This window comes from Mesocricetus auratus, unplaced genomic scaffold (assembly GCF_017639785.1).
Source record: "Mesocricetus auratus isolate SY011 unplaced genomic scaffold, BCM_Maur_2.0 Super-Scaffold_100707, whole genome shotgun sequence".
Lineage (NCBI taxonomy): Eukaryota > Metazoa > Chordata > Mammalia > Rodentia > Cricetidae > Mesocricetus > Mesocricetus auratus.
This window is the reverse complement of record NW_024429269.1, coordinates 4,209,903-4,237,205: the sequence shown is the minus strand read 5'-3', so window position 1 is coordinate 4,237,205 and position 27,303 is coordinate 4,209,903. Positions and strand designations below refer to the sequence as shown.

The 27,303-nt window shown below is 48.9% G+C and overlaps 1 protein-coding gene and 1 long non-coding RNA gene across 2 annotated transcripts in view; one reads left to right on the top strand and one right to left on the bottom strand.

Annotated features, from left to right (window-relative positions):
* Positions 1–1,777: 1,777 nt before the first annotated feature.
* Positions 1,778–27,303, bottom strand: part of Msra (methionine sulfoxide reductase A) — a 317,423-nt gene continuing 291,897 nt past the window's right edge. Inside the window, exon 6 of the mRNA XM_040740564.1 lies at positions 1,778–2,533. Within this exon, the coding sequence (XP_040596498.1) occupies positions 2,369–2,533 (165 nt within the window). The 3' untranslated portion in view covers positions 1,778–2,368. The remainder of the gene's footprint in view (positions 2,534–27,303) is intronic.
* On the top strand, positions 18,411–21,843 carry LOC121137818. The gene is made up of 3 exons (XR_005875092.1): positions 18,411–18,691; positions 19,659–19,771; positions 21,742–21,843. It is a non-coding gene; the product is annotated as an uncharacterized LOC121137818 (long non-coding RNA).

Below are 27,303 nucleotides of genomic sequence, written 5' to 3'. Positions count from 1 at the left end.
GAGCCCATCAGGACACGCAGGCTGCACAGCTATGGCAAAAGTTAGAATAACTGCTGCAGGTCCCATGGTGATGGGGGCAGCTAGAAACTGGCTCAGAATGTCAGAATCCAATAAAGGAGATGGTTGGGCATCTGTGTTTGTTTATGAATGGACAAGTACACTCTCAGGGGAAGACCAAGAGGAGAGAGGGTATGGAGAAAAGGTCAGGTTGAGGAGACTGAGTTGAGTCAGTGGGGTTTTGAGAACAAGACATGCCAATATATGTCCATAAAGTAGATGTAGTGTGGTGCTTACTAAACACATGGTGGATGCATTGGTGTCTCCTGGGAGTGGGGAAGCATCTCAGATTTGAGAGTCAGATACCCCAGGTCCCATGAGTCTGGCTTGAATCAAGACCCACATGTCTTTGTGATTCTATCCAGGGTTCCTCCTGGGACTTGTATAATTTCCCAGCGTCTGCAACTGTAAGGGTTCCTGGACTGGGTTCATGTGCCCAGAGCAGGGTCATTGTCTGTGAAAGGCTTAGGGAAAGGTTCAAGGACTGCTCCCTTGGAATGCTTTGAGGGCCCTGTGCCTTCTCCCTGGGGGACATCTTTCCTTCACAGCCAGCCTCCAGCACCCCTTTCCAAGGTCTTCTGTTTCTCCTTTGACCAGACATCTCTGGCCATTACTAGAGGCTCCCACCCCTCAGACTCCTCCCCCTTCCTTCTCTCCATGTGATCTCGGCTGGTTCCATGGCATCCAGCTGTGGCGTTCCTAAGTTTACCCGTCTCAGAGTCCTTCCAAGCTGGAGATCTGCCCCTAGGCTGCCTTTCTCCACATCTCCACAGGGAAGCCAGGAACATGCAGCCATGCCCAGTCCAGGTCTGTGCCCTCCCAGGCCAGTCACACCCTGCTCACTGTGCCCCCGCTAACAGCGACAGAGGAGTCGGAGCTTCCGAGCTCTGCTCTCAGTATTCCCATTCTCAGGGTTCTCAATGGTCCTCCCCGAGCCAGCTCCCCAAAGGACACCCTTCTGCAAGCCCAAGTCCCCCTGGCCTTTCCAGCCTCTCCAATCCAGCCCTGATCATTTCTACTTCCAGTCCTTCTGCTTAGAAACCCTGAAGTGTACAGGGCGAGGAACTGACAGCTGTTGGCTGTTCCATCTGACCCGTGTGTGTGTGTGCGTGTGTGTGTGCGTGCGTGTGTGTGTGTGCATGCGTGCGTGTGTGTGCGCGCGTGCATGCGTGTGTGTGTGTGTGTGTGTGTGTGTGTGTGTGTGTGTGTGTGTTTTCCTGGCATGCACGCACCAGCAGATTACTGAATGTGGTAGGCCATTCCACTCTAAGTTTGCCACACGATGGGGGCTGTGGTGAATCCAACTAGCTGGGATGACCCTGCACACAGCTCGACAGTCCCCAGAGCCAGCCTATCTCTATCCCACATCAAGACCTGAAGTTAGCTAACCCATTCATTTGCTGACAGGGTTATGGTTTCTCGTCTTGAAGTCAACAGTCTTCTTTTCAAGGGCAAAGACTGAAGGGGTCTGCTCTAAGTACAACTGTCCTTGACATAACATGTGACAGGCTCCTTGAAAACAACTATGTGTTACTAAAGCCACAGAGACCCAGAGGTGCGCACATTTGTCAAAAGATGTAATATTATTTCCCATTTAGGGGGAAATAATCTGGAGGGTTTGGTGGTGTTGTTGTTTTCTCCCTGAGCTCTGAACTTGACTTTGCAATATTTCAAATATCCTTCCTGAACAAGAAGAGACAGACACGCAGCAGGCAGTTGCTACTACCAAACTGCAGATTTTTATTAGAACAAGCTTTTTCATAGCTGTAAGCAGAATGTTAGAATTCATTAAGGTCACTCATGTCTTTTCCCTACACAGAGAGGGGACGGAGGAGGGAGAGAAACCCCTTACACACGTCTAGCAGAACAAAGCCTTTTAGCAAATGATTCATGGAGCCTGCAGGCATTAATGAATCAGGCACCTGAGGGCAGGGGAGTGGGTGAGGTATGTCTGCATAGACCAAGGAGTCCCAGTGCCCTGTGCCCTCCCAACCATCTCCCTGTTTCAGAACCTTCAGCATCCCTTCGAGCCCAAGCAGATGAACATAAAGCATTCATTATCTCCATTTAGATCCCAAATGATCCACTAAAATGTCATGTTTTACCCCCACCCGGACTCAGAAGACAAATTACAATTCATCAGCTTGTCATAGCCCTTCCTGTAAATCAAACCCCAATCACAAACAGATCATGTAAATGCCCATGTGGTGTGTGTGCTTTAGAAAATGACTGATGTGAGTCACAACGGTGTTGCTCCATCCAGCAGTCGTGGCTTTTCGGGACCCTCCAGGGCCAGCATCATGGAGAGAAATTATTTTTTAATGCCCACTGGGCAGGACACCCCAGTGCCTCCAAGGCCACAGTAGCCGTCTGGATTCTTGCTCAGGTATTGTTGGTGGTAGTCTTCGGCATAGTAGAACTCCTGTCCCTCTCGGATGTCAGTGGTGATGGGGCCAAAGCCGTGCTTTGTAAGAACCTGTGAAGAGAGAGGGAGAGACCTCAGGACGTAGTTCTGGACACAGGACTCCTGAGAAGGAGGGAACATGGCCGTCAGGGACACACATGGCTTAGGTCATGTGCTGGTTCTACCTTTCCCTGGTAGACAGTTCTATGTGCATACTTATCAATATGCCTTGGTGGACTGGAACCTGATCTTGAGTGTGAATCAGAGTTTAAAATATTTTCTTTATATTACGTGTGTGTGCGCATGCACATTGCACGCCACAGTACATGCGTGCAGGCCAGAGGACAACTTGGGAACGTTAGTGTTCTCTTTCTACCTTGGGGACTCTGATGATTGAACTTAGGCTGTCAGGCATGGCAGTGAGTGCCCTGACCTGCTTTAGAGTCCGTGGTCAAATGTTTCATTTGTTTAATTTATATTCTGCCCACGGCTCCATAACTGACAGGAGCCTTGCTTTTGGAAGGCAGCTCCAAACCTCCTCCAGGATAGCAGCAGGACCCTGAGGCTCCCTGGTGTTTCAGGAGGACCAGAAAGACAGGCAAGCCTGGAGCTGTGTCCCCAGCTCAGGGACAGGCTCCATCCACTCCCACTTCTCACAGAGGGGTGTACTCTATGGTTCCTGGAGTCTGTGCTCTGAGCCCTGAGCCAGGAACCTGAAGGTCCTAGTCAGAGGAACACGGACTGTGGGTCTGAATCAGCCCGCCATAGCCCTCTGTGACCCAGTTAAGTTTTGGTAGCATCTGCTTCCCTGGGCAGGAAACAAGTCAACACAAGTGGCGGGGGTTGGGGGAGGGGAGCAGCACTATTTGGGGCAGGAGACAGATTAGGAAACAGACATTACTCCCTGTGGATTGCAGCCCTGCTTTTTTCCCTTTTGGATTTCAGCTGTGTTCCTATTCTGTCTTGTTGCCAGTTGCCCTGCAGTACTGGAGCACAAGGCATTAGAAACCCACTCTCAGCGCTGAGTCCCGAGCAGCCACGCCTGTGCGTTGATGAGGGTGCTGGCCAAGCTATGGTGGACCTGTCTGAGAGAACCCTCACATCTGCCTGTCAGTGGGTCCCACCTCTGCTCTCAGTGCCACCCACTACTTCCGGCTCTCTCTGCTTAGTCCTCTTAACCAGGAGGCAGAGGCACCACATTCAGGAGAGAGCGAGGACCATGCAGCTGGACCACACAACACGGAGACGGCTAGGGGTTTTTGATTTGTTTTTGTTAGAAATGAGAATTCGGAACTGTTCTAACCCCACTTAAGCTTTTTAAAGAAGAACTAGCAATTATTGAGAGTTTACTATATGCTAGACTCTGGGCAAAGATTTCATGTGTTAATTTCTACTCTACAGTAACCACCAAAGACATAAAAAGTATCTGTGACATTACGTGCCTCAATCCCTGACACTGCCCAGGTTCTAGGACCGGCACCCACTCACTTTCTGTCCCACTCGTGGGAGAAACCAAAGTGGAATACAGTGGCTGGCACAAAGTCAGGTGACTTGCAGGGTGTAGTCACTGGGATGGGTAAAGGCACCTGCAGAGAGCTCACCTGTGACTCTACCATAGTCCCTCCTGGCCATCTCTGAGAGTCTTTTGTCCTGGGCTACAGGCAATTGAGGTCTCGTGGCAAAAAGTTCCTGTGGTTCAGCGATATGCTAGACCCTAGTGTTTTTCTAGGCCTCTCCTTAACTGCCCTGCAAAGGAGTCTGTGAACACCCCACTCCCTCTGTAAACGCCATCTCTGGAAGACCTTGAAAGTTCTCCATTTCATGGTAGGACCCCAGCTAGCTCACTTTCTGGCACCAGAGTTTCCAGAGAAAGAGAGCCTCGGGAGGATTACCACTTGGGCTGGCATGATTACATCAGTCAGGGGTGACCTCGCTGTAAGGAGGATGGGTCAGTGCCCTGGGTGTGCGGTGGTAACAGGCCACCAAACCATCACCAGTGTCTGGGCGTGCAGCTGGCTTGGGGCCATTACAGTAAAGAGCAGCCCGAACCATGAATATGCCACCTGCTTCAGGGGGCAGAGAGCTTGCAGAGGGAAGAAGCCAGGTTCAGAGTTTGACATTCTTGGTCCAGGGCAAGCGAAGGGGTTCAGATCTCTGTGATTGTGACAGCTCTGCTTTCTGTGGCTGTGTCTCCACACTTGAGCGAGTGGCATTCACACCTTCCTGGTCTCCACCCAGAAATGCACACACCCTTGCCCTCAGAGAGCACTGCATTCTCACTGTGGAGGCACCGGCTTAGAGACCATTTGCCCCTCGCTTGAGCCTCCCTATCTATATGGGCCCCATGCTCTGGGAAGGGGATCCCTGTTTTGACCTCAACTATGCGGCTATGTTGTGGTCCACGGGCATGGGGTTGGAGGGTCTTCTGCTCCCTCCCCCTTCCCAGGTCGCCTATGTGTTTGTTCTTTGCCTCTGGCTGGGTTTGCTCTTGGGAAGGTGGACAGGGCTGGTTCCTCCTCCTACACTGGCCACCCATGCCCTCTTTTTCACAAATGACATGAGTGGTCATTCCAAACTCGGGGCCTTCAGAAAGCTGGTTGAGGCTGGACTGTGAGGAGAGGCCTCTCTGAACCCTCCTGTCCTCATGGGCTACTCTTCCCACCTAGGGCAGCAGGGCAGTGCTGGGTAACAGGGGGAAAAGCAGCCCGACTGGGGTTCAGGCAGTACCAGTTTCAGCCACAAGATGGCAGGAACTTCACTCATAAAACCTCTTGGAAGCTGTAGGAAACTATTATGAGACAGACTGCAGGCCACCTCCTTTTTCCTGAACCCCACCCACCCTGGGGACTGGCTCTTCCTTCAGGCCCCAGTAGCCACCTCTTGGCACTGAAATGGGTCCTGGGCAGGAAGACTGAGGAGGTTGACTCACACATGCCTGGTATAAGGCTCCGGTGCTGGACAAACCCCTGGTCCTGACTCTCAGGGAGTCCCAGCCTGGTTCACCAGGCTCTTGGCCACAGGCCTCTGCCCAGGACCAGCTAGTTCTTCAGGAGGAGGGTGCCATCTGGTTGGACCTCTCCCTTCCCATCATCCATCTCGCTGACACTGAAACCCTGTCTCAGCAGCGCAAGTGTTTTGTGCTCTGTCTCTCTCCCCTCCCCTCCTCTCTTTTCCTTCCCTACCTTTCTTGTCTTGTATATATGTGTGTGTTGTACGGGGAAGAATCTAACTAAAAAATCCAAGTCAGGGTGACACCTGTTTCAGGACAATTCTAGGTCCCCTAAAGGAAGGCATCGGTGCTGCTTTTGTTACAACCCTTCCCTCTCCTTCATCTGCTGCAACCCAGGAAGCCTCCCAAGTCTCCCTTCTCTGGGAAAAGCTTTCCTATCTGTCCAGCGGGTATCGTGCCAGGTTCGCCTCTCTCCTGGGGGTATAAGGAGCCCCAGAAAGTGTGCAGCCCTGCCAAGTCTTCAAACTACCCCTCACCCTCCTGAAGGAGCCCCACTGACCTCCTCCACATAGTCCCCTTTTTCTGCATCTGAATAGATCCATATGCACAGACGACAGCGGGCGGGGTGGGGGGTTGGGGGGGTGGGGAGTAGGGAGGTGGGGGCTTCCCCCAGACCCTGGCGACCTCAGACCCAGACAGACAGAAGGCCTCAGCACCAGCCACACCTGTGAGCACCACAGATGCCAGGAAGTGCCCAGCAGGGTCACGGTGGGTGGGTCCATCTGACCTTCAAGGCCGCCTTCTAGCACAATTAACAAATGCACATCTATGTTTGTTCTGCTTCCTGCAGCTGCTCTAGGCTGACATTCCCCAAGTGTGGAGCACATGGAAACCACCCACTCCTCCCTCCCCAGGAAAGCAGGACAGAGAGCCCTCAGCACAGGCTGTGTGGAGCAGTAGCAGGCCCCCCTAGAAACATGTCCAGCCCCAGAGCCAGCACTGACCTCAGATGTGCGGGAGCATCCAATCACTGACAGGCATTTCCAAAAGAGATGACCCTAGCCCTGCTCTCAGTCTGAGGCCAGAGAAGCACTGGCTCTGAGGACAACGCCAGGAAAGAGAGAGGGGGCACCCTTCTGCTACTGAAGTTAGATCCAAACCCCATTTCTACTGACCAAAAGAATTTAGGCTTAAGTGTTAGATTTTATGTCATTATTTGTAAAAGGTATATATATATATATATATATATATATATATATATATATGTATTTAATCAGTGCTCACATAAACATTTTAACAGTATGAAATCAGCTTTCCAAGACAGAAATTCAGTTTGTGATCCTGTGTCCATAGGAAATTGCATTCTAATTTCTAGGAGGTCCAGATCTCTGCCTTAGGACAAGAGGGAGGTGGGGCTCGACTCCTCAGTCTGCCCTCTAGTGGTGCAGGGAGCTTGTACCAAGTACACTACTTGACTGGTTCCTGTCTTCCTTTCCCCTCTGAACCTAGAGCTAGATCACTTTCTTTCCGATCTACTCTACTGAATTCTGTGCTATGGTGTGTCCTACACACACACTCACACACACACACACACACACACACACACACACACATACGTGTGCATACATACACATGCTTAAGCAAAGTCAATGATCCAGTCAATAATATTAGTCTCCAGGAGGCTTCCAGGTGACCACAATGCCACACATCAAAATATCTGAGGATCAAAATTGGGAGATCAATTGGTGAATAAAAGCACTTACCAAGTAAACACGTGGATCACAGTTCTGAGTCTAAAACCTGTAATGCTAGCCGGATGACGCTGTACCCATGAGTCAAGCAATTGCCATGGCACATGCAAGAAGAACAGGTCCCAGGTCACAGACAATGACAGAAGACTGCAGATACCCTGGCAAGGCTGAGTTAGAGTGCACTGACCCCTTTCTGTCTTTCAAACCCTCAGCAGAGAAAGCAGAAGAGGAGGTGACGCATTCACATCTAATTCTGTCTTAAATCTAAGACCCATCTGTGCAAATCACCAGAGGACTTGACTTCGGAGACCATGCTGCGCTCTTGTGGGGTGCCCTTCCCCAGATCTGCAGTTCTGCCACACAGTTAAATAGCTTTCGTGACCATTCCTCTGTCCTCTGTACCCTTGAGGTGACTCCCAAAGCCTTCTGACCACCACCGTCCAGGCTCACAAAGCAAAGCGGCAGATACTATGGACTGAGCTCCATCACTGCACAGAGGGGAGGGGAGGAGGGGAGGACCACAGCTGCTCACTTAGCCAGTGAGGACCTGAAGCATCGGTGTGTGGACTACAGCCACGGCTTGTTCAAAACCTACATTTGTGCCTCTGCCAGACCTTCTGAATTGGAACCTGCATTTTAAAACGCTCATGGGTATGGGAGATAGCTTGGTTGGAAAGGACCTACCACATAAGCATGACGTCCTGAGTGTGATCCCCGAACCCACATGAAGAAGTCCAGTGTAGTGGCCCACGTTGCCAATGCTGGCACTGAGGAGAAAAGACACATGGATTCCTGGGGCTCCCTGGCTAGCCAGCCACACACTCAAAGTGGATGGAACCCAAGGTTGTCCTCTGGCTTCTACATGTATGCCTGTACACACATGCATACGTATACACAGAGATAATAACCCGTAGGAGTCCATGTGGTAACGACAGTCTGAGAAACACTGTCCTTGGGGAAGAGTGCAGCAGACAGTGGCGTGGGTCTTCCAAACCCCTTCTCCCTTATCCCCGAACTCAGGCTGCCCATGATACTTGTATTGATCAATGCACTGTGAATCAGACTATGGAACCCATGAAGCAGCAGGGACTTTGTCCTTTCCTCTTTTGCCATGTGACCAGAAGTGTTCCTGCTAGGGTCAGATCCACATGCTGGGGACTGGGTGAAGACATCTGGGGAGCAGTTCTCTCAGGCAGAGTATCTTCCCTCCACTCTAGTCTCCCCTGGCTGGAGCACTGTTGAAAGCACTGGGAAGGCAGAAATGGCCCGGCCCTCTCTGTAAATCAGCTTTTTTCCTCTCTGGCTCCACGTAGCTGCCTGCATAACAGTTGCGATGCATGGGCTAGAAGTAATGGGTGTGGTCACAGTAGGACAACTGATGGACTGGCTTTGTGGACCCTCAGAATTGTCTGTAACTACAGAGCCTCAAGCTACTGTCACAGATGCTATTCTAGGCGTAGAATGCGGTACCAAGAAAGAGTGTCATTTATTAGTTAAAGTGTAGCAAAACAGAGTGGCAGAGATCTGAGAGCTTGCTGGCACAGGTCCATAATTCTGCCAGGATGACCCCCACAGAGCATCAAAGGTCCTACCTTGCCTCCTGGGTGACCTGACCTGTGAATCAGGTCAGAGTCCCATGACCATGGATATCTACCTTGAGGAAGAGAGAAAGTTCCAAACGTCTGAGATGCAAAGACTATCCTTTGGGGGTGTGGCAGCGGGAGAGGGTCATGCAGGTTGGAGGATGTGTCACAGAATTAGAACTCAACTTGGATCTGGATGGGGAAGCCCTGATGGCATGAAGGGCCTCCCTGCACAAGGAGAATGAAATGATCAAAGGCAAGAAAGGAGGGTCATGTATTTGCTATGTTCTAGAAGGTCTGGAGGGAGAGGGAGGCTGTCAGGGAGAGACAAGAAATGGGTTGGCCCAGGAGCCCCAGGAGAGAAGGCCTGGGAGGGCAGGAGGAGACTGGCCCAGAAATGGGAGGTCTGGAAGCCGACTTCCACTGTCCACCCAAGTGCTCGGCTCTGCCCAGAGTTCTCCCACCTCTCACAACACAGTGACATGAAGGAGCACGCCACAGGGGCAAAGGGGCCACCTGAACTTAGGTGAAGGTGGCAGGTACTTCTGAGGCTCTCTTGCTAGTCTGCAGCAAGGTCTGCAGAGGTCTGAAATAAAGCGGGGACTCAGAGGATGAGGGTGGTCCTCTCATGTTTCCCAGGGCTGTATCTCCCCACGCCTCCCAAATGCCAAATCTTCCTGGGGGATCAAGGCGGTGCAAGACCCTTTGCTATGGTCCAAACCCTGGGCCTGAAAGGAGATTCCTCCTGCTGGGTACCAGAGAACAAGGCTCAGAGTTGGATGGCTGGGGTGTTACCGGCTGTGCATGCCACCTCTAACCCCTTGCACCAACCATGGAACCAAAGATTGAAGACTTCTCTGGATTTGACCCTGCCATTGCATTGACATCGGCTGGTTGTCACAAGAAATCCAAATGACTTCATCCTTGAGTCGAGTTTCCTTTTGTGGCTTTCAGGTGTGTGAGAAACCTCTGTCTCTCTCTCTCTCTGTCTGTCTGTCTGTCTGTCTCTGTCTCTGTCTGTCTCTGTCTCTGTCTGTCTCTGTCTGTCTCTGTCTCTGTCTCTCTCCTCCCCTCTCCCTCCCCCTCCTGCTTTATGTATCTTTAGGGGTTATGATCTGCTTTTCCATATCTGCAGTCAATTAAGAACAACCTCTGTTTTTGTGTGTTCCTAGCATTCATCACACAAAAGAAACCACTTCTCATTTTCTCAGAAGAGCCAAGGACACCGGTTTTCACCTTGGGGATGAAATGCAGATTTCATTAAAAGGAAACATCTTCCATCCCAAGAGACTGAATAGAAAGAGGACTCAAAGCAACATGGCTGCTGCCAGAGCTCAGATTGCGGTGTTCAGCAAAGCTTTTCTGAACACTGTGTCACGCCCAGTTTATACGGTATGGAGTGGCCAACTATGCTGGTTATTCACAGGCCTTGAGGGCTTCCCTGGGACTCAGAGCTTTCGGCAGTAAAGTGAGGGGGCTCTCGGGTCACAGTACAGTTAAAGACTCTTTGCTGCTACTCACTGGGTCTTTGTTTCCCCAAGTGTTAAATGGACAGTTAAACATGGAGGAATCCTCTCAAACCTTCTCTGATCCTTGTCTTCCAGAGCCCTTCAGCTCGCAATTCAGCAGTTAGTATTGCTATAGTTTACATCTTGAATATTCTCCAGAAGATCTTCTGTTGAAGACTTGGCCCTCAGCCTAGAGGGCTATGGACCCGGTGGAACCTTTAGAAGATGGGATCGATTGGGAGGAGCTTAGGCCATTGACAGATTATCATGGAAAGAGTGACTGTGACTCCAGCTTCTTCCTTTTACATTTTTTCCATAACTGGACACCATGTGCCAGAGTCCCTAAGCAACAGACCAAGCAAACCCGACTGAGAACTCTGAAGCCGTGAGGCAAAACAAACCCGCAGTATTTCACCTTGAATCTCTCTGGTATTTTGTCATGGCGCTAGGAAGCTGGCTATTAGAGTTGCACAACCACCTTTTGTCTGTTCTTGCTTGACTCTTGGACTAGAAATTCTCCACTCACTTGTCTTCACGCTCACTCCTCTCCTGTCCTCTCAGTCTCTCCCTCTAGAGAAGTTTTTCATTGGAGGCTGAAGCTTGAATTCTTCACCTGGTTCTCCATTTTATTATTTTTTCTCTTTACTTTTGACACAGGGTCTCAATACATCACTTTTGCTGTCTTAGACTTCGCGGTGTAGCATCTGCCTGCCTCTGCCTCTTGCGTGTTGGGATTAAAGGGGTGCACCACCATCCCAGCTATTTTATAATTTGTCTCCTTATTGATATTACTTTTTGATGGGCTATTGTTTCCATATTTTCCTTTATCTCTTCAGACTTGATTTCTGTCGGTTTATTTTCAGCATGTTTACAATAGTCAGGTTAAAGTCATGCGTAGTAGGCCCTTCTTCAATATTTCTTTGTTTCATAAATGTCTTCTGACAAATGGACATTAGAGCCATGTGTTGTGGTCTGAAAGTAAAATGTTTGAACACCTAATCCCCAGCTGGAGGCTCTTTTTGGGAAGGCTGTGAAACCTTTAGGAGGTGGAGCCTGACTGGAGGAAGTGGTTCACTGAGGAAGGACCTTGAGTTTAGCTCACCCAACCCCACTTCCTGTTCACTATTGTAAACATGATTTTGGATGTAATGTTATCAGTGGCCTCCTGATCTTATTTGCTGTGCCTTCCTCCCCCATCGTGGTGGACCATGAGTACTATCCTCCTGGAACTGAAGCCAGAATAAACTCTTCCTTCTTTAAGTGGCTTCTTGTCAGGTATTTGATCACATGACCACAGCAATATAAAAGGTAATTAATATGTAATCTGAGAACTCTAAAATCGGGTCACTCCACAATGAATTCATATTGTTTATTTTAGTAACACTCTTCAACTGTGACCCTTCTCCATGTGGCCCTGACTGGTCTCTGCCTAAGTGTTTAGAAGCCAAGCGCCTCCTACTCTGTGATGTTTCTACTCATGTGTTACAGCACAGGTTCTGTCCACGCTAAAGTAGTCATGAATTGTAGGGTCAAGGGGAAAGCTCCCCTCCACAGACACCAAGCATTGCACCAGGAAAGGAAGGTGAATAGGTTCCATCCACACATGCACACTCATGGAAGTGATCCAAGAAAGAAACTCAAAGAAGGGTAAGAAGGGGGAAGTTGCGAGTCCCTCTTCCTAGAGGAGAATGGAGCTGGAATTTGGGCATTGGCTACTTTAGAAGGCTAGTCAGTGATGTTTAGGAGAGAGGATTGAGCCCAGAGAGCACACAATGGCCTGGGGGAAAAGTTCCTCTCCTGAGGGGAGGCAGGTTAGAGCATGGCGAGGGATAGAATTGTACCTTGAACAAAGTTAACTTCTGACGAGATAAAGTCTTTGGGTGACCTCTCAGAGGCACCCTCAGAAGAACAGATCAAAGTCTGTCTGGGCTGGGGACTTTGAGTCTCTTTGCCAGTGGCTAATCTTTCTAGCTCTTTGATGAGATTCCTAGGAAGGGGGCTTAAGAGAATGACATTTCTTTTGCAAGAACTTTCCTCCCTCTGGTGAGGGAACTTCAGAGACAGCCCCTCCCTGGGTGCCTGGGGTGGGGACAAAAGAAGGTTAGAGAGTCCTTGCTTCTGAGGCAGCACCACACCTTCGGATGCCTTCAATCCAAAAGCACAGAGCATGCTAACGCATTGCCCTTCTGGAGTTGTCTCCTGACCCCAAACAGTGCCTCTTTTGGCATCTGTGTCTTCAGGTTGCTTGCCCATTTTAATTCTCTCCAGTCTGGGTGGTTATTACGAAAAATGTTGCCATGGGTATTTGAGAATGCAAGTCATATTTCTCTTGGGTAGAAATGTGGGGGTAAGCCTGCTGAGTGACATGATGTCAATGTGTATTCAACTGGGTAAAAAGTTTCCCAATAGTTTTCCCAACTGGAGGTACTAGTTGGACTTCTCGTCTAAAATGTTTGAGGGGGACCCTGGCTCTCATGCTTTCCCTGAGAATTGTCAGAATTGCTAATGTATTCATTCTAACTAGAAGACAGTGAACACCAAGTTAGTTTTAGTTTTGATTTTCTTAACAATTTTGGACACATCCTAGTTTTACTATTTGCCCTCTGTATACCTTCTTAGGTGAGGTGTCTACTCAAGTATTCGTGTGCGGGTGCATGGGTGTGTACATGCATGTGGGAGTCAGAGGACAGCCTTGGGGGTCAATCTTCAGGCTATTTGAACTTTTTTTTCAAATTTAAGAGACAGGATTTTCTTATTGGTCTGGAATGAACCAAGGGTTCCAGACAAGCCAGGGAGACCTAGGGATCCACCTTTCTCTGGTATTACAAATGTCACCACCATGTCTAGCATTTTTAAATATGGGTTCTGGGGATCAAACTCAAGCCCTTGTGCATCTCTCCAGATCCTTCCTTCTTTCCTCCCTCTCTTCCTCCCTCTTTCTCTACCTCCCTCCCTTCCTTCCTTTCTTTGTCTCAAGACAGTGTTTCTCTGTGTAACTTAGGCTGTCCTAGAACTCACTGTAGACTGGGCTGGACTTGAACTCAGAAATCAACCTGCTTCTGCTGGGATTAAAGATGTGCACCACCATACCTGGCTTTTGTCCATTTCTTAACTAATTAGTTGGCTTTTACTGTTGACCTTTTGACAGCTCTAGGTATATTCCAAAGTTGTATGTTGATATTCATGCATAGCATCTGGCCACAAGACTCTAGTATGGTCCCACTGAGCTCTCTTCTTCTATACCTACAATACAATGTTTCTATTGTGCATAATATCTATATGTATGCAACTATCTGCCACGTGCATGCAAACGCGCACACGTGTGTGTGTGTGTGTGTGTGTGTGTGTGTGTGGGTGTGGGTGTGTGTGTGTATACACACTGGGACTTTGGTTTAATTCAGGAACATTTTTCTCTGCCCCTCTTCAGATATTACTCATGGTGACAGGGAATGAGACTTGACCAGGTTATAGTCCCAGAAACTTAGAAACTTGTTTTTTAATAGATGTGGGCTAGAGATTAAATTAAGCAATACAGGACAATTTTTGAGTGGAAAAGTCAATCACATGTTCCCATAAGCTATCAAAATACATCATTACATGTTTATAAAGGCTGCACATTGTTATCAGTAAATTTCTCCTTCATTAAGAGTCACAATGTTGCTCAGCACAGCCACTGGTTAAAGCACCCTATGCTCTGAAGGGCTGCAGCCTCCATTAGAAGGCCTGTGCAGCAATTTCAAGTGGACATTTCTGTGTAGCAGATATGGAACACAGTGAAAGCCAAGTCCAGAGGAAAATCACCCAGGCTACAGTGCACACACACCCCTGCCCAGAGGTGGTGATAAATGTTGTATTTAACAGTGCTACAACTCCTTATCTGCAGAACTCCTGGCATAGTCATTTGGAACACACAGTCAACTTTCAGTGGCAATGTATGTGAAAAGCAATTGCAACTCCTTAAAATTCTCTAAAAATGCCACACTAAAATAAAAATGAAACTTGGCCCCTTAATTGTTTTTTTTTTCCATTCACTGATTAAGACAAAAAAATTGTGCTTGTTTCAGTATTAAGGAATTAAAACCTCCCTTGAGACTTCCTCTGCCCTGGGCGAGGGTCCATCTGCCCATCACGGCAGCCTGGCCAGCTTGCACGCAGACATTCCCCGTGAGCTGTGATCTGAATAACTTCACACTGCACTGGCCAGGGCCCAGAATGAAATGCTTGTGCCTTTAAATCATTACCCTAGGAAACTAAAAATAGGACTGTCAATTAATATGTGAGCGATAAGAGAAAACGCATTTAAGATGTATAGCTGCTGTGACTGAGCTTCCGGCCTCGAGTGGCCGAGAATGTAGATGACGAGAAAGCAAGAAAATGGCAGCTTGGTCAGCCTCTCGGAAAGCTGAGGAAGCCAACGGCGCGGGCGTGTGGCGCCCCTGTGAGTGTGTGGTCCCCAGTGTGAACGGGCAGAGCACGGCGCTTGACTGCGAGCCTGGATGTGAGGCTGCTGCTTTATGGCTCAGACAACAGCACTACTCCCCCATCCCCACACAGGCATCACTAGATTGGGAATGCATATGTGGTGGGGTGGTCGGATGCACAGGCCTCCGTGCAGGCTGCCTAGGCTTCTTAGTAATGAAGTATGGGGGATTTACTTTTCCTTATTTTCCCATTTCTTCGTGCATATATGGGTATTTTGATGTTTTCCTGTGCCTGTTTTGTGGAGACCCGTGGTTGGTGTCAGCCATCTTTCTCTATTGTCTCAGTTTTGAGACAGATGTCTCACTAAACCCAGAGCTCACCTAGTAGGCTGAGCAGGCTGGCCAGCGAACCCCATGGACCTTCCCGTCTTCATCTTCCCATGCTGCTGATACAAGAGTGCACCACTATGCCTGTTTTATTTGTTGTTGTTGTTGTTTGTTTGTTTTTGTGTGGCTTGGGGATAAAACTAAGGTCCTCCTGCCTGCAGATCAAGTACCTTTACTGACAGAGCCATCTGAGCAGCCTCTAGGTTTTTAAACATTTTTAATCTTAATTTAAAATTTTTGAGAGGAGGAAAGGGGAGAAAAGGAAGGAGGAAGTTTGGAATGGAGGGAGGCAGGAAGAAAGCGTGTGTTAGGGGTGAGACCTGAAAATAGGCAATGAGTGTTCTTTGCCAAAACACAATTGTTATTTTCTTCAGTGCTCAGAAGAACTGGAAATCCCTTCAGAGAAGAAAGCTAGAACAGAAGCTAATTACATCATTTACATTTGCATATAATTGGTATGCCTTCCAGCTAAGACAATAAAATCCACGTTCGTTAGAGTTCTTGCTAAGGCATGATGCGTTTCAGAGATGCTGTGTATCTGTGGGTGTGAAAAATTCTCCATCTCATCCTCGGTAGCTCTCAAGTGGATAGAGGCTGCTTTAGAACCAGCCTGAGCTTGGCCAAACCACATAACCTTGGGCATCTGACCTTGAGGCCTGGCTTTCTCTCCTGTAGAGGGAGATGAGAAGCCTTCCTTCCTCTCAGGGCTACTCCTCCCCCAAAGAAGTTAAATCATACGTTTGAAGAATTCAGTTTTGGCAACAGTCTGCAGACAGCCCATGATGCTCTGGTCTTTCTGAGTCCACGGACCACCACACCAGGGGCATCGTGAGAAACGGATTATGCCCAGAGCAGGAGGGAGAATCAAGAGCCTGACTAGCGTAGGCTTTGTCCCACCTAAATGAGTGACCTGATTCCCATGTGTCATCCAGATTAGTGGTGCCCTGGGGACACCTGCTCAAGTGCTGTACCCCATCCACATACACATTGGATGCCGCAGAACAGAGAGTGAGAGACAGACTCTGGACATGGCCTGGAAGGACTACCTCCATTTATACCTATCGAAACCCCCACATCCTGGGCTTCTCGGAGGCAAGGCCTAGAATCAGCAAACCGGGGCTGGGCTGAGGAGACCAAATGCTGCATTGCAAGGGCCCCGGCTCTCTATGGCCCACGGCCCTGCTTACTTCGTGATTAACTGAGCCCGACGACGGTCCCATTCACACTGGCGAGCTCCAGCCACGACATGTCGTTGCCTGTCTGTCCATCACTTTAAGCTGGTCTTGCTGATTCAAGTGACCACTGTAAACTGGGTCCCCAGCCCTTGACTGTAGACACGGGGCGCTGATGAAGCCTAGCTGTGAAGGCCCAGGGTTCTCCATTGTTCTCTGCTCTTTGAAGTACGGGACGCTTTTTTTAGTCTTCTGTTCAAGGACACACACACAATTCATAAACTCCAGTAATGTTAAACTTGAGCCCAGTCCCACCAGGAGCCTGGCAGTTTCTCCAGCCCATGGACTTCACGGTACACTGGGGTTGCAGGGAAGTAGCCTGAACTATGGCTTTTACAGAGAGAAAGAAAATCCCTGAACATCTCAGACAAGTCAAATAAGAAACAGAGAAATGGGGACATGGCTGACATATGAAAAGACAACACTGTCATTTATGCTTGAGGGAGTGCTGAGGAGGGGGTACAGGTGCCTTGAGCCATGCTGCCCCAGCCCTCGGAGGACTGAAAGCTGATAGTACTTTATCTGCTTATAGGACCCTGGACAATTCCCTTAACCTTTCCACATTGGACTTTGCTCACTTCTAAAATGACAATATTCCCCTCAGAGGTGTTACTTAAGCTCACAAAACACTACAAGTGGCTATTATTCTTATTTTCCACATGAATAGCAGAAACTTAGAGAGGCTCAGTAACTTGCCCAAAGTCACACAGCTAACAAGCTGCCATGACCACTGGAGACCACACTGGGAGTGCCTCTGCCTGGAAACACTATCTCCCCTGTCCTACTGGGCGTGGGGGATGATTCCTGTTGCTAGGTCCAGGCTGGCTTACAGGCACCAGCCTGCTACTCCACAGAGAGTAACAGGAAGGAGAGACTGACCTTGTACTGGGAGAGCAGGAGAGGGTTCCTATTGTGTCATTCGGGTCCTGTTCAGGTCATTCCAGGTGTCTCACGACAGAGGGTCTTTGCAGGGCACCCTCAGCAAACCACTCTCATCATGCTCTGTGCTTTGTGGTCCACAGTACACGTGAATGTGTACGTGGTGTGTGCACCTCCAGCTCCTTCCTCCCAATCCCGCCATTCCCAGCACTTGGGAGGATGCATTTTACTCCTTGACCATCTAGATTCCAACAAAATCAAACAGAAGTGTCATGGAGGAAAGAGAAAAAATGCCTGGACAAGGAGCACGCAGCTTTGGTCTGCCCCCTCTCTCTGTCTCCCTCTTTGAGAATCTGGCACTGGGAGCATAGCTCTTGCCTGCCAGGGACAGAGCAGCAGAGACTTGGCCGTGGTCTCAGCCAGATGTCACTCTCATCTGGCGGCCTTGGCTAGCTCAGTGTTTGGAATGAACAGCCCAAACACGGGGCAGGAGGGGCCCCTGTAGGACTGTGAGCAGAAAAGCTGAGCCCTGGCGACGCCCAGAGACATCTTTCTCCTTAAGGTTCAGGCGGGCAGCAGGAAAGAGGACATCAGAAGGGCAGCTGTCTTCACTCCTGACTACCCCCTTCCCTTCCTAGATCCCTATCTAAGCGGTGGACATAGCCATATCTTGTTATTTTACCAGAGACCTAATTACCACTCTCCTCACCAGGGGAGCAGCTTCCAGAAGACTTGTGTGTCTAATGTACATGGACCCCACTCAGGAAAACAGAAAGAGCCAAAAGTGGCCCAGCCCCTACATCTGGAGCCCTGGGGTCCCTGCAGCCCAACCTTTGTAGCCTCACTGGACCAAGGCCTATCATACCTGGGGAGCTATGGAAATCCAATCTTGCCCTGTATCAAATGCACGAGCAAAGAGCCACACACTGTTCCACTACCACGAAGGAGGGCAAGTCGGACCTGCCTGGAACAAGGATCCACTAGATTCACAGTCTTTCGAATGCTGAAGGGTCCCAGGCTGAGGTGTGGAGGGGGGTGTAGTCCCGGAAACCTGTGGGGTTCTGAGAGGAGCCTGGCTGCATCTGCAGCCAGAGGCAAGCTACCTCCAGACAGAGTGCAGGCTGATCTGTGTGTCAGTGAACACATCAGCATGTGCAGGGGGCGGCCCCATGTGCTGCCTGCCAACGGGCCCATTTTGGTCACCATCTGCAGTAGAGAGTGGGACACCTGTCAGAAACAGCTGCTGATGGCAGATCGGAGGTGGGGGTTGCTTTGTGGTGGCCCGGAGCTGGGCACGCTGCCGGCCTACAGGAATGCCAACTGTGTGCCTGGTGTGGAGGGAGGCAGTGAGAGAACCCTCTTCCTTACTTTCCACACAGACAGGGTGCCCACCACCACTTCCTACCTCCCTGGACATAGGTTCTAGTCAGTCTGTTGTCACTCTCATGGGCAGAAGAGACAATAGGATTCCCAGAACACCCTGGGAGGAGCCCAAGACCTTCTTGGGTGAGCACCTCAGGTAAGTCTGCAGGAAAAACATGGCGCTGGGCATCTTCCTGACTCTGCAGGAAAGGGTGCATAGCACTGAGGTGATAAGTTGGACTTTTTCTTTTATGGTCACTCTGCTGGGGGGAAGAAGGGGGCACTGATCTTCTATCTGGGCTTTTCTTTTTAAGTAAATGAAGCTCACTTTATCAGCACAAAATGAAAATCTTGAATACTGTAATGATTTTTAGTGGAAAATCTTCCCAAGTGAGTTATACACACCACCATCTGTCATGCTTTCACCAGCCACCGAGTCTTTATGTGTTCCTCATGTTAAGTAGCCATGGCTCATGGGCATTGCCTGCTCTGCTTCCGTCAACTCTGACACCATTCTCAGTAGTAGGTGTGGCTTTTATACCTCTTCCCCAGATAGGAGGGCTGAGCTGTCAAGCCTACAGGGACTCAAGGGGTCACAGGGCTCAGGCCCAGCCATCTGCTGTTACTTCTTCATCTGTGTCCTAACACATCCTAAATTTGTTGGGCCTCAGTGAGTGCCTGTGATTGTGAGAATACACTGACATGTACTGAGCCTACCAGAATGTGGGATGTATGTGCTGTGCTCTGGCTTTTCAGGACTATCTGATGGCTGGCCAGCCTTTTGAAGGTGACAGGCAGGAGCAACTACAACATTAGAGGTGCATGCTACCTGCCTGGGCCCTCCTAACTTCCTTTGGATCTGTGTCATCTCAGCAGCCACAGGGTCCATGGGACCCTTGTGCAGCAGCTGGGAGCCCAGCATCCCTGTGTCCTGCTTGTCTATCACAGGCCTGTTGGGCTGTGTGAAGACATGGTACTCTCCCTCTCACAGAAGGCCATAGGATTTGCCCTTGTGACTGGGTATGCCACTTAGGGATGCCACACAGTGAGACATCTGGAGTCTAAACTCCATGCATCTGCTTTTCTCTCCATGCTGTGACCACCGTTCCCTTTGTCCTGGGTAGCAAGTTTCCAGACCTTTCCTGAACAGCCCCATAACATTCACACCTGTGGCTTCTCATTCACTGGAGAACAAGAATCCCTCGCTTCATGTGCGGGAGTACTCAAGATGCAAGAAGTAAGTATGGTGGCTTTGATGGAGGACCTGATGACCTATTATCTGCATGCTCTGAAGCCATCCTCTTTCCGGATACTTGACCTCACTCCATTAACCAAGAGGTGCTTCGGCTGTGGGTTCTGTGGGCAAAGACTTGAATAGATATGATGTTCTCTTCGATCCTCAGAAACAAACCCTTCTAAATAGCAGCAGGAACCTGGCTTATGACCTATTGCCAGGGCCAAAGGCAGGGAAGACAAATTTACATTTTAAACCCTAAGATTGGAAAGTTCCTTGACGCTTCTATATTGTGAAAGGAAATCACCCCGATACCTCCTAAACATATTCACCCGAGAGCTTGTTGAACACTTGCAACTAAGCATTCTGTGTGAAGGGTGTTTCCCCAGCATGCCCATGCCCATGTTGGGACAGGGTTTCTTTGCTGACACTCTCTCTACTACTCTGTACCTCTCTTCAAAGCTGGCTGCCATATTTGGAATGAACGCCATAGGCTTCCAGTCGCTTCCACTGAGTAACCTGGGCAATGGGATAGCACCATGTGAGGACACTGTATTGTTGCTCATTTGGAATGAGACTGTGCAAAGTGCAGTTTCAGAGCTTCCTACAAAGCCCTGATAGGGGCCTGAGACCCTGGAGGAAAGATGCATACTGTAAGGCAGCAGGTCTCAACATGTGGGGGTGTAACCCCTTTGGGGGTCACACCTCAGATGTTTACATTACAATTCAACAGTAGTAAAATTACAGCTATGAAGTAGCACTGAAAATGATGTTACGTTTGAGGGTCACCACAACATGAAGAATTGTATTAAAGGGTTGAAGCATTAGGAAGGTAGAGAACCACTTCCATAAGGGCTTCTTCCTCGGTTTAGGGGCAACTCCCTATCAGCTTAATACTTGGGAATGGGCAAGAATTAAGCCTAGTACAGCCGAGGTAACTGGAATCATGGAGAGAGTGGATAGCAGCTCCGAGCTACAGCCACGCTCGAGATGGGCTCCACATGGGAGAGCCAGCGGATCTGAGCAAGGGCCTTCCATGCTAAGGCCTGCCATCTTCCTCTTTACTTCACATAACGCTGCCCCTTTGAAGCATTTAACTGTGAAACCCAATACACTGCGTACATTCACAGTGTTGTGCAGACATCGCCACCACCCATTTCCAGAACCTTTCTATCATTCCAACTCCATGGTAGCTGGATTGTATGATGTCCTTTTGTGTCTGGCTTATTTCATTTATATCATGACTACATCGGTCACTCAGATTACAGCATATATTTAAATTTCATTCCTTTTCAGGCTGAATATTATTTTACTGCACATGAAGGCCACAGCTATTTTGTTCATATGTTCATCATTAATGGACAACTGGGTCATTGCTCTTCTAACTATTATGAATGACAATATATGGGCCATTATATGCCCATATGCCTGGCACAGTGTACCTGTCACCTGTGCCCTGTGAATCTCACTGTACTAATATTTGAGTTCCCATATACAATTACTTTGAATAGATACCTAGGAGTGAAATTGCTATGCATCCTGTGACATTTCCTGGGGAGACTATTTAAGAAAAGCCTATTAATTGCAAATATAGAGGCCAAGAACAGAACAAAGAAACGATTCCGTCCAACTCCATTTTGGTGAACTATTGTGTTAATTGAACACATGTGATTATAGGCAGCTACACCACAGAAGAATCCCATGGGCAGCTTATAGGTAGTTACACTATGGAAAGGTTCCCCACTCAATTGTTTACCTCTTTATGATGGCTCATTTTGTCAAGTTGGCAGACTCTAGACTCACTTAGGAGAAGGGCCTCTGAGAACATCTGTGAGGGATTATCTTAATCTTAATTATGTTAATCGGTGTGGGAGGACTTGCTCACTGTGGGCAGCATCATTCTCTAGGCTTGAGATCTTGGACTGAATAAAACACTGACAATTAATTCATTGTTTTCTTGCTCTTGACTCCAGATATAATGGGATCAGCTGCTTCAAGTTCCTGCCATCTTGATTTCCCCAGAGTAATGGACTATACTCTGGAACTGTGAGACAAATAAATCCTCTCTATCTCAAGTTGCTCTAGTCAGGATATTTTTACCATAGCAACAGAAAAGGAACAAAGACAAATACCTGGGGAGTTGAGGGATCTCGTGAGAATATCATGCAGGCTCCTGATTCACCCTAGTCTTTTCAGGAGGGAAGGCTAATGGGCCCACAACCCAAGTAACCTCAAGCTGCAGATCAAGGTGATCTGGATCCAGATGGCAACCATTGTGTCGAACCCAGGGGGACCATTTGAACGACAGTGAGATGCAGGATGTTTTTACTTTTTGAGGAACCATCTAAAAGAGGGGAGTGCCTTCTTGTATTGCCATCACAGTATGCAGGGGTCTCCTATCTGTGCCTCCCCCCAACACTTCTTATCCTCTATCTTCTACACTTTAAAACACCACCTACACCACCCATCCTTGAGGCTGTGAGTACCTCACTGTCAGTTTGATCTTCACTTTTTCATTTCCCTAATAGGCATGCTCTCTTATCAGGTAATAATACCTTCACTGGTGAGGTGTCTATAGCATTGTTTTCTTTCTCTTCCTTTTCTTCTCAGTTTTGAGGACTGAACCTAGATATCTACCTGGACACACAAGGCAGGGCCTCTGCTGCTGACCCACACTCCAGCCACTGACCATTTTGGAAATGGGTTATTTGTATTTTTCTTGTAGAAGGGGGAGGTGTTTTCTCCATAACCTGGATACTAATTCCTTATCAGACACATGATTCAAAAAGCCTTTTGCAGCTGGGTGGTGGTGGCATGTGCCTTTAATCCCAGTATTCAGGAGGCAAAGACAAGTGGATCTCTATGTTTGAGGCTTGATCTAGTCTACAGAGTGAGTTCCACGACAGCCAGGACTACAAAGAGAAACCCTGTCTTTAAAAAACAAAAAAGCAAAACAAAAAAAAAAAGGAAACCCTTTACCAGTTTGGTGTGTTGTCTTTTCCGTTCCTGATCACTCTTTGATGCACATCAGTTTTAATTTATTTCCTTGTCTCACACTGTATGTGCTTTGGGTACCCACAGCCCTGGAACCAGTGTAGAATTACATCGGATGAAGATTTTCTCGTGCATCTTTGTTAAAACTTCCTGTTTCAGCTCTTGGTCTAGTCTGTGGCTTTCTTTGAGACTGCTCTTGTATAGTGTAAGGTAAGGACTCACGGCTCTTTTGCACACACCTCCATTCATATAGTTGGGTGTCCAACTAGCCCAGTACATCTGCTGAAAATACTAACCTTTCCCAGTGACCACATGCCATGGTTCCATTGTGAATTGTCCCATATAGGTCTTTGTGTTTGAAATTTCAGTCCCCAGCTGGTGGCACTGTTTAGGTAGGCTGTGGAACTTCTGGGATATGGTGAGCCTCGGCTGGAGAAGGCAGGTCACCAAGTGCATTCTTTTGAAAGTTATAGCCCACCCCGCTTCCAGACCTTTGCTGTGTGATCTCCCAGGATGTGAGGCATTCCCACTGCTACTGATGAACCTGGCTCTGTGGCTACGATGCACTGTATACTCTGAAATTGGGAGCCAAAATAACCACCTCCATGCACACTGCCACAGGAACACACAGCCTTGTGGAAGGCAACTGACGACATTTGAGCTGCGCCCTCCTAAATGTGTCTCAGTCACTGCCATCTCAGCAATGCAACCCCCACGGCAGGGTGACAATGGTTCATCCCGGACATCTCTCAACTAGACTGTCATGGCCGGCAGGGTGTAGGCCCCTAAAGCAAGTACAGGAAATACAGGGTTCAGACTCAGCGTGGATCCACACATTTATTTCTTCTCACACATCTGTTTACCCTTTCAGCCACACCGTGGGAACCTTGATAGACTTAGCTCCAACCTTGCTCACTCACCCCCCCCCCACGCGCGCCTACATACAAGAACATGAATGCACACAGTTGAACTGGCTCCATGTCATCTTAAGACCCTATCTCTGATTTGTTACTCATTGTCTCTTTTCCTCTCCTCTAGAGAGGCTGTTACCATTTCTTACCTGTCCCAGCTCTGCCAGACCAGGCCAGCCTCTGCCCTCCTGCAGAAAGATCCTGTAATGTGCCAGTCTCAATACACACACACACACACACACACACACACACACACACACACACACGCACGCACGCACGCACGCACGCACGCGTGCACACACACACATACACACACACACAATTTTCCAGACCCCAAAGCTTCAGATCCCATTTATTTTGACCCTCACGCCTTCTCCCATCATTTCCCTTGTCTGGAGAGTCCTCACACCCCTCCCCCTCCACCCTGTTTCCAGTACAGCTCAGTTGTCACCCCCTTGGTGGTGGCCCAGGATCGTGGCCAGTACTGTGCACCTGAAGCAAACCTGTGTCCTTCCTACGTGCTGCAGTTTATTGGTCCGATAGCAACAGTGATGACCAGTACTGCAGTCTGGCCAAGCCCGCTGTCACCGCCCCTTACGCCATAGTGGGTGGAGACCCCTACCCAACACTCAGCCCAGGAGATCGTGCATGCGTCTCCTCCTGGTTTTGTCCACTTCTTCCCCTGGATGTGAGGCACTTGAGGACTGGAAGTGTCCTCTTTTCACCTTTGCCGTCCCAGCCGGGACCTGGCACACAGCAGGTGCCGATAAATATTTGCTAAATAAAGGATTGCATGACTTCAAACTCGGCTTTTAAAGTTCTGCAGCCCTTGGAAAATTCCACAGTTTAGGCAGCTGCTCCTGTCCTCTGTGCAAATAGGCACTTTATCAATCCAAGGCTGGCAGCAGATCTGCTGAGCCCAACTCGTGCCTCGGGCTTCTTCCCAGAGCGGTTCCTCCACTCAAGCGGCGCTGCATCTGCCTCCCCTGATAGGTGCTTCTGCCAGGAGCCAGAAAAAGCTTGATACAGCAACCCCCCCCCATGCTATTTTCAAAGCGGATTCAGAAGGAATGGTGATATTTTTTGCCCTTAAGAACAAGACAGCTCCTTTGACATAATAAGGTTAAAAAAAAGAAAGAAAAGAAAAAGAAAGGGGGAAAAATCCTACACCGCATTTCCTTTCAGCTGGGTGGAAAAAGCCCAGTCTCCAGTTCCAGCTGGCAGGCTGCTGGACTCTCGCTTCTGAGGAGAAGGGGAGCGGAAAGATCAGCCCTGTGCAGCTGAGGAATTATTTTTGGCTGTGCAGCTGGTGAGGAGTTGCTGGCAGCAAGCAGCATCTCCTCAGCACCGAGGCAGGGGCATGACACTGCACGGGCAGAGGAGCCCTCTCTGGGCTGGGCACCACACCTTCCTGTTGGTGACACTCACAGGTTGGATTGACCCAGGGCAAAGGAATCCCAGTGGCTGACCCAGAGGCCATAGGATCTGAGTAACTCTGGGCAGAAAGGGATGTTTACTGAAATGATGGCTCCAGGGAATGCTTGCTGCTGCCCTTGAGGAGAGTCCTCTGTTGAAAGGGAGAGGGGACTTACTATCTTGAACTAAAGCAACATGAGGACAGGTAAGTGAAGTGCCACAAAGCCAGAATCCAGGTCTTTCGTAGGGAAGGGAGCAGTCCCTACAATAGTGGTATCTGACTAAGAGAGAGTAGCCAGACCTTTCACACAAGAGTGAACTGTCTATCCACCAGGAATGCTGTAAGAACCTCCTTCGGGTTGAGTGAGAGAAATCCAGCTTCTTAAACTTTGCTGATGAGTAGGGGGGTCCGGGGGCACAGTGGAAGACAGTGGAGGAGTCTATGAGATTAGCTCTATGGCCAGTGAAGACCACTTCTTTTTTTCTTGAAACAAGGTCTTTTGTATCTGGGGCTGGCCGTGAGCTTGCTATGCAGCTGAAGCTAACTGGACTTCTGGTTCCACAACTCCACCTCCTCAGTGCTGGGATTATAGGCTGTGCCACCACAAGTGCCATCATTTCCGGTTTATATGGGGTTGGAACACAGGACTCCATGCATGCTAGGCAAGCACTCCACCAACTGAGCTTCATTCCCGGCCTGAGATCCACATTACTTAAGAGCCTCAAAAAAAGGGTAGATTTCTATACAGGACTTAAAAGATCCATTTTCTCTGAGCAGAAGCACAGCATTCTTACCAGCCCACGTTGAGCCAGTCTGCTCTGCCTAGCAGGATAATGATGAGGCAGCCCAAGGTCAGGGTTAACTCAAGAAGGAGCAGAGGCTTCTGCCTACTCTGCCTGTCAGAGCACTGTGACAACAGCCTTGTTTCTCTGTCCTTTTTTCTTTTTCAGATAATTTAGAACAACAGGAATAAAAAGTCCTAAAGACTAAGAAAAACCCACAGTGTTATTCAAGAGAGTTTTTTTGCATTAATATTCTATCCAGATACTCAATACTTCACGTCTTCCTGTAAAATGTGGCACATTTCAGAATGGGAATCTAAAGCAAGAAAGTATGGAGAAGATGCAGTAGCTCCTGCTGGCAGAGTGTTCAAGCTTAGAGCTCTCCAGGTGTGTGCCAGCCTGCTTCTAGCTCATCCTGGATGAAAACATGGGGAAGACATAGCTCTGTCCCCAGGGGACTCCTGCACAGCCCACTGAAGCCTGGACCAGCCAAGGGTGCTAGGAAAGAGCCCCCAGCAGCCTCTTTAGTGCTCTCCCACGATGAGCTATGCTGATCTCCTCACCCACCAGGATCCTGGCCCCCAAACCCCATGCTCTGCAGGTCAAGGGTCTTCTGAATTTCCTCGTAAATGGGTTCAACCCAAGGGATATTCATGCAGCTTCTATAAAGTACCAAATCCATATTTAGTCCCTTCCTTAGTAATAAGGAAGGAGAGAAGGTTCTAGTGATTTGGACCCTTGGTTTGTTTATACCTACTATTTATTCCACAAACATCAGAGGGGGCTCATAAAGACACAGCATGGCCAGAGGAAGTACATGGTGTAGGAGAAGGCTGAGCCAGGGATAAAGGTAAAACATATGCCCATGGGTCACTGAGTCCTTTCCTGTTGCTAAAACAAACACAGCTGTGACTATACCACTCAGCAGACAACATCCAAGCTGTCTGGGTATGGAGAGCCTTACGTAGAGTTCCAGGGTATGAAAGATGGAGTCTGGCACACAGTGGGCACTCAAGGTGTTGCTGCTTGAGTGACAGCCAATGACAGCAGTCTCCAAGAGGCCATTTCTTGGGGCACAAATATCAGACTGATTAGCTTTGGCCACAGGCTCCGGGAAGGCTTTGCCCAATAGCTATCATCAAGATCTGGGAGGCTTCTTGGGTAGAAGGTCAAGAGCCACCATGGGGATAGTCTACTGCTATCTCAGGGTGGGGGCCATAACCCATATCCTCACCCTCAGTAGACTTGAGGAACTTCACTCATTTAACAAACTGAGGCTGTAAATAAAGGTACTATGTGAATAAACAAAACAGAATAGATAGAACAAAGCAGAAGGTACTGGAAACATTTCTTTCTTTTCCTTTTTTAGGCAGAGTCTTACTATGTAGAGACCAGGCTTGCCTGGAACTCACTGTGTAGACCAGGCTACAC